This window comes from Cervus canadensis, chromosome 24, assembly GCF_019320065.1.
Source record: "Cervus canadensis isolate Bull #8, Minnesota chromosome 24, ASM1932006v1, whole genome shotgun sequence".
NCBI classification, from domain to species: domain Eukaryota; kingdom Metazoa; phylum Chordata; class Mammalia; order Artiodactyla; family Cervidae; genus Cervus; species Cervus canadensis.
The window spans coordinates 22,031,841-22,044,749 of record NC_057409.1 but is presented as its reverse complement, the minus strand read 5'-3'; the positions used below and the strand labels follow the sequence as shown (position 1 = coordinate 22,044,749).

Below are 12,909 nucleotides of genomic sequence, written 5' to 3'. Positions count from 1 at the left end.
AGCTCATTCTTTTATTTCCTTTCTTAACCTTTGGCTACTTGAAACTGAACATGCAGAAAGAACATTTGCTGTTTTTTTGACCTAAGTCAGAAGGTAAACAATCTGCCTGCCAGACGGGAAACCCTGGGTTGAGAAGATCCCCTGGAGAAGGAAATGGCAACCCACTCCAATATTCTTGCCTGGAGAATTCCAAGGACAGAGGAGCCTGGTGGGCTATAGTTCATACGGGAGGAAAGAGTCAGACAGGACTAAACGACTAACACACACACACATATCCATCCTGCTTTCTTTTAGTATCAGCATGTAAATTTCCTTCCGAGGACTTACTTCTTTCTCCTTCTGTGTAAAGAGCAGCATTGGTGGGTGTGATAATTAAAAGGGTCCTGCTTTTCTGTGGTCAAGGACATGTGACCCCAGCCCATTAAAATCTTCCCTCCAGAACTCTGAATTGTGAAGGAGAGATGCCAAAATCTCACAGGGCAGTCCATTAGTCCCAAACACCAAGACCGTTCCTGTTTCCCACTGCCCTGAGCTGCTAAGTCCATTCCTGTTCTTGGCCAGCCTGTCCCTTCATTCTTCCTTCTGTTCCCTTCTCTGGATATATTTGTTTACCAGGGAAGATTTCTCCTACTTGCAATTAAAGAAACCTAAAAAGAAGTAGCACCTACAGTAGGGGACTACTATTTCCTCAACTTACCTTTGTTTGGAATTGAATCATCTTAAAGGAGAACCTCTCCTATAGTCAATGACTTCTTGAAGTACAGAATGTAGGTTTAATAAACTCATGTATTATTAAAGAAGTCTCATGTCATCTTACTCTATAAAAAATACATCAGACATCACACATGCTGAGAATGAGCGACAAATACCTTCTTGGCTTTCCAAGGTGATAAATTCAGTAAAATTTTCATCTCTAATTTTCTACTAAGCATAATCCATTTTAATCATCCCTCTCCTAATCACCAGAGCAACCGGGACCAAAAAATGTTTATATTCACATTTTCTTTCAGTGCTGACACTGTCACAAACTATAATTTTTTCTCTATAGGAGGTGCCAGATTGCACTGGAAGTTGTGTTACAGATAACCGACTAGGTGCCTTTGAGCTATTGCTGGCCTCGTATCACCTTCCTTCTTTCTGCCATTTTCATCTTAAAACATTTGCTGTATTAAAACCAATTCATATATTTTTACTTGTAGAAATAACATCTGCACACTGAACAATTTAATACTAGTAGTAACTTTAAACACTACCATTTAAAAATCATTTACCCCATGTACGCTAATGGGTAGCTCAGCTGGTAAAGAATCTGCCTGGAATGCAGGAAACACTGGTTCGATTTCTGGGTTGGGAGTTCCCCTGGAGAAGGAATAGGCTTCCCACTCCTATTCTTGGGCTTCCCTGGTGGCTCAGAAGAATCTTCCTAGAATGCAAGAGACCTGGGTTCGATCCCTGGGTTGGGAAGATCCCCTGGAGGAGGGCATGGCAACCCACTCCAGTATTTTTGCCTAGAGAATCCCCATGGACAGAGGAGCCTGGCTGGCTACAGTCCATGTGGTCACAGAGTTGGACGTGATGAAGCACAGCACACATACTCATGATGGCTTTTATTTTTCCTACTATTATTGTCATGATCAAGACGAAAGGCCTATCATAAGTATTTAACACTTTCTCTCATTCAATATTCCTATCAAGCCTAGAAGAGATGGTGGGGAGGGGGTGATTTTCAGGAAAACTAACCAGCTGATAAGAGAGCTGGACCTTTCAGTTTCACTTCCTTGACCACTGGGAGATCAAGAAGGATTTGAGGTTGAATCAATATCTAATAGTCAATGACTTAATCAATCATGTCTATGTCATGAAGCTTTTATGAAAACCCCAAAGGACGGGGTTTGGAGAACTTCTGGGTTGGTGAGCACATGGAGATCTGGGGGAGATTGGTCCTCTTTTCCTATACTCTGCTCTAAGTATCTCTTCCATCTGGCTGTTCCTGAGTTATATCCTTTTATACTAAACCCAGAATCTAGAGAACTCAGATTCTCTGAGTTCTGTGACCTGCGTTAGCAAATTAGTCAATTCCAAGAAGGGATCATGGGAACCTGTGATTTACAGCCAGTGGATCACAAGGACAGGTAACAACCTGGATTCACAACTGGTGTCTGAAGTTCAAGGAGTGGGTGGTTGGAACCTCCAAAGTAAAGTGGGTTGGTCAGAAGCACAGGCAATTAATCTAGACTTACGGCTGGCATCTGATGTGGGATGTGGGGGCTGCCTTGGAGGTCTGAGCTCTTAACATGTGAGATCTGATGCAATCTCTAGGTAGATAGTGTTAGAGCTGGGTTAAATTTAGGACACCCAGCTGGTGATGAGGCAAGGAGATAGATGAGTCCCAGGCTGAGCAGCTGGAGTTCCTCCCCTGTGGACACAGACTCCAAAATAGGAGGGAAGAGAAGCTGAGTCCTCCCAGATAAGAGATCAAAGACCACACATTCCTCATTCTTGAAGTCAAGGAGATCTTCCCAACCACACACGCACAGAAAGTCTCCTCGGACATCAAAAGGAGGGGGTGTCACCCCATAGTAGGTGATGTCAACCTTCCCATAGGCCTCTTTGCTGGAATTTATCTTGGCTAAGAGATATGCGTGCACATCTCGGAGAACCCAGAGATACATCAAACACAGACTCAGGACCAAGCAAAGCAAGATGATTGGCCAGAGAAAACCAGGAAGAAATGCCCCATAGAAGTGATTAAACTACCATGAGGGCATGATTCTCCCTCTGACCCTACTTGTATGGTCTCCACAAGTAACGTACTCTTTTCTTCTCTTAATAAACACTTTACTTATTTCACTACTTTCTGTCTCTATGTGGAAATCCAGGGCCAGGGCCTAGCCACTGTCTGTCTGTCCTCGCAGTTTAGTGGCTAGGATTGCGAGCTCACACTGCCTCAGGCTGACTTCAGTCTCTGGTTGGGAACTGAAATCCTGCTTCAAGCCACAGAAGGTCAAGGCCACTCGAGATCAGTGTTGCAGAAAATTTCTTGGTGTGGGGGAAAACCGCAACACATTCGGTGACTAGAAGCATCAGAAATGCAGTGTTCTGTGTGATCAGTAAAAGAGACACAGAAGAGAAAGAAAGGCGGTAAACTGAGTTTTTTCCACTGAGAATGCTAGGTAACATTTGTGTCAGAAATCACAGCAGAAACTGCCACCAACTGAGGGAACCTCTGTTTTAAGAAAGTTTTGTACTGCTGTCATTAGGGAAATTAAAGAGTTTTGGGGGATCATGGTATTACTTCCTGTCCACTGTACCCTCCCCCCCTGCCCCCCGCCCCAACAAACGGTCCACTTCCTGATCAGCTAGTTGTAAAGAGCATCGTTATGAAGTCAAGCTTTGCCCTGTTTGGCAGTTCTCTACTTGGTCTCTCTCTGGATTTCACTCATCTCCCTCTCCCGGCACTCAGCCTTGAGGAAAGTAAGGGCATTTTTGGTTCAGTTGCAGGTACTAATCCTAAGTCCATCTTAAAAGCATCCTCTCTGCATCTCTGCGGCACCTGAGCTAGCTGTTCCCCATCGCTGCCGCCACAGGCAGAGTCCTCAGATCCAGTTTCAACTTACACTTCTCCATTTCCATGGTCTGGGTTGAATTCAGATTCCCCGTTTAGTCCTGTTTCATGGCTTCCTTCTGCCTTGTCCATTTACAGCATTCATCCCTGCTTTATGCTGTATTTCAACCCTGATTCAGTCTCATTTCATCATTTCCTGGAACCATCCTCTTGGTTTCTGGGTCTCCATCCCATGCTTCCTTTCAGCTAACTGGTTCATTATAAAATAGGCCCAAGAGGTAACAGTGAATGTTTGTATAAAAAAGTATCAGTAAATAAGGCAACACAGATGATCAGGGAGAAGCTGTCCACATTAACGTGGAAGAGTAAAGATAAAAAGCAGACTTGAAAGACAATAGGACAAAATGCAGTAACATGACATATGTGGGAGATACATTAAAGTCATTCAGATTACATCCTTTGTAGCTTTCTACAATTTTCAATTTTCTATTAAAGTGCTAACAGGCTACATGACTGCTAAGCGACTAAAGAGGAGGAGAAATTGTCATTTGTAGCCCAAATTTTCCAAACACTTGGAAATCCTGCAGATTAATTAACCACAAGCCAGTAACAAAGTAAAAATAATAACTCACATTTACTTAAATGAATTTCACGTTTTTCTGGTAGTACAGATGATTGATATCATAACTCAACTTAATAGTACACTTAATCCAAATTAGGACATGAAACTTAGGAAGTTACCTTTTTATTAACTTTCATTCTATGCACCAGAGATCATACTGAGTGATTGGATAAAAAAAGAAAAATAAAAATAGAAAGGCAGTTAAAGAGAAAAACTTCAACTACAGAACACCAAACAGACTTCAAAAATTAAGGGAAGTAGTTCTACTTGATGATCTAACAAGTAAGTTTCATTGTCCTCAAACTTCTCTTATAATGCTATTGCACTGTCTCATATTGTATATTGTCTGTGATAAGTGGTTTAAACATGGAAAGCGATTTCTTAGACAAGATACTTGAAAACTGGATTGATAAGGGAAGCTTCCAAAACAATTAAAAATTTCAACAGAGTTAAATAAACAGCTTTAAACAGCATTTGAGGAAAAAGAAACAAACAAAACTGTTAGCCTAGATCATGAGAATATAAAGTTTGAGTTGTATACCATTGAGGAAGTCATAGACTTCCAGTTAAGTATTCTAGACTACTGTGATTTCTGGCCTGGACAGATCCGCTGGAGATATTCTGGCCTAGAGAATTCCATGGACTTAGTCCATGGGATCACAAAGAGTAGGACACAACTGAGCGACTTTCAAAAAAAGAAACCAAAGGATTTGTGGAATTCAAAATACAAATGATCATTATAAAACTGCAATCTATGATAATTATTTCCAGTGATCATTATTTCTCCTTTCATAACAATATATGAGTATATCTAAAAATTCAAAAGAAATCATTTTATTCTCTGACCTAACTGTAAGCCTTATGTTCATTTGTTGGGCACTCTGACGTTTGAATTGCTTCTTCCTTACCACCTATCAAGTCATCTCAGAAGCTGGTCTAGAAATGTTGGTTTAACTTTTAAAAAGCTCAGATGAGTGTGCTGTGGAAAGTCCAATCTGGTTTTGGGTGGGTTTCAGCTAAGCTGGGCTATGGTGAGGGTGGGGTGGGAAATGGTATTTCAAAGGAAACCCCCATTGACACATAGAATGATGTCAGAGCCCCCCTCAACACCAGCAATTCAGAATTTTGTCTACTGAGTGACTCTGTCACTGAAAAAGGGTCCTGGAAGGAAGGAGTCACCAACAGCCCAGTGGCTTCAATGTTTCAATTTCTGAAAAAAACAGTCTCACTCTGCAATTATATCCCCCCATTCCCTAGCCCTTGATATTTTACTTGGTTTTATTAGTAACCCACAACACTTGCAGCTCATAATTTTTCACAGTGTTCAAACCATGTTCAGAATACATAAGATCCAAATGAATTCCAATAAAAAATCTTAAGACAGGGCAGGTATCATTAGGAACATTTTATGAAAGGGGCGACTAGGGCTCAGAATGATTTAAGTAAACTGCCCAGGGTCACCTGAATGGTGGGTGACAGTCAGAATGACCCGCTAGCCCTCTAATTACATGCTTCACTTTCTTGGAGTCTCTCTCTCTCTCTTTTTTTTTTCCAAAATGAAAGCCAAGTCCCAGGATAATACTACAATCCCCTACTCAATAGAAGAGACAAGCTGTGAAAGAAGATATGCCTATCTTAGGAGGACCAAAAGCAGGCAACAGCATGAGGGAGTCCCCAGCGCCTTCCACAGAAGAAAGCTAATCACTATATGAATGATCTTAATTAAATGTGAATGCACAGCTACTGAATGCTGTGGGAAAACACACCATCCTTACTGGCTGCTTTCCCCATACTTTTCAGTAGCAATACCTTCCAATTCAATTAAGATAACTCATGGAGTGATTAGTTTCATTATATGGGAGACATCTGGGACTGTCCTAATGTCAAATCCTGTTCTCTTGTGGTCTCTGTAAGATAGACACATTCTTCTCCTGTGTGTTATCTCTTCCAGTGGACACAAGAAGAAGTAAGTCTTGTGGTGACATAACCTTAGGACTTTTAAATTTCACTGAGAGATAGGCAGCTAGGAAACCACATTTTTTGGATTGGTCTGAAGGTTAACATAATCTCAAGGCAAACAAGTTTCCAAACACTTATCCTCTTTAACAGGCTAATGGTAAACAACCGATGAGGCTTTCATGGGGCCAGTGGAGACGTCACAACTGAGCATCCTTTGGGGTCAGTGGGGACCAAGAGGTTAGAGTCTGAACTCAGCATAGTCTCCTTAGGAAACACTGAGTGGAAAGACCTGGGCACATCCCATGGGAACAGGTCAAAGGGGTCATTTGCCCACGTTTGCCAATGGGAGACCTGTACTACTAAGATCCTGAGATAGAATCAGCAAGGCATCAACGCTCTGAGCCAAACCTCCAAGTAAACTCTACTCCCATTAAATTATCACCAGACAGATTGTAAGTATAAAGAGAACCACTGCTACGTGAGATGGAGTATTCCGTACTTGATTTTGGTCTATCAAAGCCTGAGTGACTATTCATTAATTTGATTTTTCATATTCTTTCAATGGCTATTCATAAACAACCATTATATGATCAAATATATACAGTTTTTTAAGTTGCTCTGTTTCTAGATAAAAAATGTTTATATGAACAAAAACATTATTTATCTCTAGAGCAGTGGTTCTCAACCTGGACATCACTCTCCCTGCTCGAGAGGACATTTGGCAACGTAAGGAGACATTTTTGCTTGTCATAACAGGGGAGAGTTTGCCACCAGCATCTACTGGGTAAAGGCCCAGGCTGTCACTAGACGTGGTCACAACGCATAGGACAGCTCCAAACAACTAAGAAATCTCCAACCCAAAATGATAGTAGTGCTGAGCTCAAGAACCCTTGCCTTGAAGAAAAACAAGCAAAAAAAAAAAAACTACCTGGTAAAATAAACATTCCTATAAAAAGAGTAGCCAATCATTCATCATATAAAGTGGGTCTTCCACATTACATATGAATCACTGAAGCTCTAACCATCTGCCCTGATACTGACAGATAGAAATCTAGAATTCTGTAATAAGGACACATTTTCAGAGCTCTCATTTTGTTTACCAACCCTAGGGCAGAAACATTTTTAACAGTAAACAAAACCAAATCTTTTTAACCTTTAGAACTTACCGATTTTTACTCTCTCCCTCAGCTCACTTAATTAAATAGTTATTTACATTTCCTTTCCTATTTTGGGTTGCTCTTTCTAAGAACTTTAAAACAAATCATGAGTGGTATACGATAAAAATAGAGCAGTAATACTTTTTTAAAAACACCACTGTAGCACATCATCAATTGGGTTCTAAATTGAGGCAATTATAGACGTTTCTTTAAAAAAGGAGAATATTCTAGCAATATTAACTCTCTAAATCCTCTATCAACATGTTTTAAAATAATGATGGTAGCAGTTCCAATATTCTAAATAAGTTAGTAGTATTTTAAGTACTTCAAACCTCTTCCATTATGTTTTAAAATAATGATGGAAGCAATTAAAAAATAATGATGTAAGTAAAAAAGGATATTTATGAGCTGGGCTGAATATTCTGTTCCATCTAAGACTTTGCCCATCACCCTAGGTTAGATTAGTATGCCAGAACTATTTTTTTTCTTTTTAAAGTATTGAAGAGAAGATGAAAAGCAAACATCAACATTCAGATACCTACAGAGGTAAATCTGTGGATTTCTTCTTGATTTTTTCTCCTCATTGTTCGTCTCTTCTTCCAAAATTCACTGGGATCCCGTTTAAAAACCTTTCCTCGGAAGCTCATTGTATTGCTGTTATTTGAGTAGCAAGATATTTAAAAATATCAATTCCCTTAAGTCTCTCCCTCCTGAAGCTTCACTAGGCCGAACAAATTTTTCTTCTCTGGTAAAAAGGGAAATGCTCATTCTACGTTAACATAACTCAACAGAAAGGAAAAGAAAACCAAGTTACCGCTTCCTGTGAGTGAGTAACCACCAGCTGTTCAGATGCACTTTTGTGCATGTGTTCTCCCTAATCACCTGCTTTAAAGCAAGACAAAAAAGCACAAAATGACTCTCGATGTTTAAGAGAATTGCTCACAGATAAATAAACCATAGGATCTTAAACTCGCCCTCGGAACCAAGTTGAGCCTGAATCAAAGAGCTAGTTTACTCTACACTGCTACATCTGTTAGTGCTACAGCCATCCAAACTTCATCATTGTGGCTAGATTCCAAAGGTGAACTGCAATAATCTTTTTTGGGGTTTCTCTGGTGGCTCAGATGGTGAAGAATCTGCCTGCAATGCAAGAGACCCAGGTTTAATCCCTGGGTGGGGAAGATCCCTTGGAGAAGGAAACAGCAACCTGCTAGATCTCAAAAGTGAACTGCAATAATATACCTGTTTAAGTCAGTTGCTCATTACATCAGTGGTCTTTCCACAAGGGAAAATATTAGAATTCCATTTATATTGGTCATCTAAATAAAGAATATATATGGAATTTAGAAAGATGGTAATGATAACCCTATATGCAAAACAGAAAAAGAGACACAGATGTACAGAACAGAATTTTGGACTCTGTGGGAGAAGGCGATGGTGGGATGTTTCAAGAGAACAGCATCGAAACATGTATATTATCTAGGGTGAAACAGGTCACCAGCCCAGGCTGGATGCATGAGACAAGTGCTCGGGCCTGGTGCACTGGGAAGACCCAGAGGGATCGGGTGGAGAGGGAGGTGGGAAGGGGGATCGGGATGGGGAATACATGTAAATCCATGGCTGATTCATGTCAATGTATGACAAAAACCACTACAATATTGTAAAGTAATTAGCCTCCAACTAATAAAAATAAATGAAAAAAAAAGGAACTATGCTTTACTAATATTTATATAATGCATTGACATGGACACCTTCATTTTCTATGTCATATGGTTACAAACAGTCAACCAGTTAATTCCCTAATCTTTAGATCTTTACTCCCTTTCTCTGACGCAATTTAAAATTGCACTTCCCCCCTAAAACCCACTCTAGTGCTCCTTCCTATTTTATTTTTCTCCATGGCATTTACTGTCATGTGACACTGCTGTACAGTTTACTTATTTATTTTACTTATGACCTTTCATCCTCCACTAGATTCTGTGCCACAGGAGTGTGGGAATTTTGTTTGCTTTGTTCACTGTGTAGTGATCAGAACTGTGTCTGCTTCCAGAAGATCCTCGGTATATAACTGTTTAATAAAAGAACTGAGGGACTTGCATACCTTATGCTTAACAATGAACTTGTCCCCTATGTATACTGTGTTTGAAATGTTAGCTATTGGCAAGGACTGTATAGTTTATAAATAAACATAGAATATGGGAATGCATTCAACTTTTTTTTTTTTTTTTAAAAAAAGGTAACTTTATTGAGAGTGAGAGAACTTGTGATGAAGTGTGTGAGATAAGTAGTTGGAGGCCATGGGACTAGTGAATAATTGATTAGATTAAACATTAGAAAGATGAGTTCAAAAAATAAATGTTGTGTGAGACAGTCATTCAAATTCTTAAATAGTTTGTTTCTTCATCTACAGGACAGACCTCCTTAATGGGGGTGTTCATCAGTTTGGTAGGTGCTAAAGGAACCATTGCTTGTCTAGGAAGCAATCTGGGGTTTAAAAGATGGTTGAAGGAATATTTCCATTGAGGACTGATCTTCATGACCACTGAGACACAAGTTTGAACCAACTCTCCCAGGAGACAAATTCTGAGCAGGCGGCATTATGGAGTAACTGCCCACTCTTAGGTGAGGGAGTCAGTTTCACAGACACTTGTTGGGGGCATCTTTGCACAGAAAGCAGTGTGGTGAGCACTGCAGACACACATAAGAAGTCCAACCAGAAGGGCAATTTCTGTGCAAAATGCTCTCAATGTTCTGTGAGTTTTGAACTGTAGGGAAGAAAAATAACAAGGCTGCTATTGGTGCTCACGTCTTAGCTGGAGCAGAACCGAGGATACAGGTGGAAATGGGACAATGACAAGAGGAGAGGACCAATGAGTTAGCACAATGAGTTGTGGGTTTTGTGGGAGCTTTTGCTCCAGAGCCTTCTCTTCTCTTTCTAGAGCTCGACACACTTAATGGCGCAGGCCCAGGCTGGCTGCCATGGTGACACCAACTTGCCACCCAGAAGTCAGTGGTCCCACGTATCCATGTGGCTTTTCCTCAACTTCCTTCAGGTCTTTACTCAAATGTCGCTTCCTCAGAAAGCCTTCTCTGCCATTCTTCTAAAACCACGGCTTTCCCCTCTAAACACTGGATGCTCCTCCCTTGCCATATTTTGGTGGTGGGGGTGGTGGTGGTGGGGAAAGTCAGGTCATTAAGATGATGGATAAGACACTCATCTCGCCCTGAGAAGCCACTTCTGCAAACACAGTTCTGATTCTGTAATGAAGGTGGTGACCCTCAAGGTAGCTCCCACTTAACCAGCTCGTTCCAAAGACAAGACATTCCTGGTGCTCCAGGGGTTAAGAATCCTCCTTCCAATGCAAGAGGCATGGGTTCCATCCCTGGTCGGGGAACTAAGATCCCACATGCCTTGGCACAACTAAGTCCGCACACCACAACTACTGAGCCAGCATGCTGCAACTAACACTGGACACAGCCAAAAATAAATATTTTAAAATACATATACAATTGGGAAAGAAAAAAAAACCTAAAAACAAGCAGACAAACAAACAACAAAAAGACACGGCACTAAATAGATGCCACTTGCTTGTTTGATAAACCTCATAGGACTTCCCTGGTGGCTCAGATGGTAAACAATCTGCCTGCAATGCAGGAGACCCAGGTTCAGTCCCTGGGTTGGGAAGATCCCCTGGAGAATGGAATGGCAACCCACTCCGGTGTTCTTGCCTGCAGAATTCCATGGACAGAGGATCTGGGTGGGCTATAGGCCATGGGGTTGCAAAGAGTTGGATACAACTGAGCAACTAACACTTTCATTATTAATTATTATTTAATCTGCAAGGAGCCTTCTTCTTCTTACAGACTCTAGCTACTCATTACCCTTATCTACCCTGTCATGCAGAGATTTGGAGAGATAGGTATAAAGAGATACTGCTCATTCCCTGCCAAAGTATGGAGACTGGGGAAGGATCTTTCAAAAACTCTGAGAAAAATGGCAAGATGCTATAAAAGTAACAACTGAGGAGGTAAGCTGTATAGTTATTCTGCAATTGGTTAAGAAGGCATCCAAGGATTCTACAGAGCAGAAGCCCTTTTGATGCATGTTCATGGGATAGATAGAAATTCCACTGCAGGTCTTTCATTCTAAAGAGAGTTGACCTTCTGAGTAACTCTGGCATCTGTTAGATGAGCAGGTACATTATAGCATATTCAGAATTTTCAAATTTAACTTTTTCCTTACATGATATTATGAGACTCTGCCTTTGAGTCACCTGATGTCCTGAGGTAAGATTATGTTTCTATTTCAATAGCTGCAAGTAGTATTTCACAACCCTTTTGGATCATGAACCTATTTGAGAATCTAATAGGAACTGGACTCACTCACTGAGGAAATGTAAGGACTCAGGAACTGTGTGTGTGTGGCCAGGGGTCACAAATCTCTGAAGCCCATCTGGGGGACCCTCTTATTTCTTCATGTTACCCTAAATCCCCAACTTATAATTTTAGAAGATGGGAATATTGTCTTATAACAAAGCATTTGGTAATCTTGAGCAACTCATAAGTGACTTCCTCTCTTTCTAGTAGTTGCATCTCGTCTCTCCTCTATTCCTCTTTAGGCGCCACAGTTCTTTATCCTGGAGTCCCTCCCACTCCCCAACTTCTGCAATATGAGAATGACTCATTTCTCTCCTTGCTAAGCTGTTGATTGCAGCTCCCTTGAACACAGGCAAAAAAAAAAAGGCATAGCTGGGCATCATGGCGGGGAGGCCAGACAGACACAACCTGCGGTGACTGCGAAGGAGGGGAAATCCAACAGCATGGAGTTCAGTGTTCCACGCGCTGGCCCTGTCGGGGACCTCTGCTGGGCTGCGCTATCCTTGATTTCAGACCAAGTCTGCTGTTTCAGCATTCCATGATACCATTCAAAAAATTTCCTATTCTGCTTAAGTTCAGACATGTGTTGGCAATCAAAGAACCTAACTCGGTCACTGGGAAAAAATGGGTAATAAAGAGAAATCAATCAGCTGGCTCCACCACAAGGAATCACTGTCAAGTTTCACTAGGAAAGAAATTTGGTACCAATTAATGATCAGAATTAATTAATTACTATGCTCAAGGTATTGCTGGGCTTCATGAGAAATATGTAACATCCTTCTTAGCCTCAAGAAGCTTGTAGATAGAGGAGTTCACTAGAGTTTTTAAAGGAGACTGGGAAAGTTTTATAGTAAGGACAGAACATAAGGGAGACTTTGAATATGTGGGAGTCAAATAGATAGGGAAAGAGTAAAGAACACTCTAGGAAAGGGGAATGAAGCATAGAGAAGTCATAAGATACAGTGGTTAAAACCAGGAATCTGGAATCAGCTTAGATTCAAATCCTGAGTCCACCACCACCTCCTAACTGTATATCCTTCAGCCGATATCATCCTCTCTGGGCCTCAGTCTTCTCATCTGTAAAATAGGAATAGTACAGTAGATAACCCATAGTGTTTTTGTGAGGACAAATGAGATGACACCCTTGAAAGTTTCAACACATTACCTGGCACATATTTACCATAATTATTAGTTATCACAAAAGCTAAAAAAAAACAAAAAAAAAAACA

At 40.8% G+C, this 12,909-nt stretch overlaps 1 protein-coding gene across 8 annotated transcripts in view; it reads right to left on the bottom strand.

Annotated features, from left to right (window-relative positions):
- DOCK10 (dedicator of cytokinesis 10) overlaps positions 1 to 12,909 on the bottom strand; it is a 298,093-nt gene that overhangs the window by 179,971 nt on the left and 105,213 nt on the right. The window contains exon 1 of one of the 8 annotated variants that reach the window (XM_043444649.1): positions 7,846 to 8,633. The exons of 5 other annotated variants lie outside the window; for them this stretch is intronic. In XM_043444649.1, the coding sequence (XP_043300584.1) occupies positions 7,846 to 7,950 (105 nt within the window). In that variant the 5' untranslated portion in view covers positions 7,951 to 8,633. Of the gene's footprint in view, positions 1 to 6,726; positions 6,731 to 7,845; positions 8,634 to 12,909 lie in introns of those variants that run through there. 2 more of the 8 variants (XM_043444651.1, XM_043444652.1) reach the window with 2 other exon arrangements.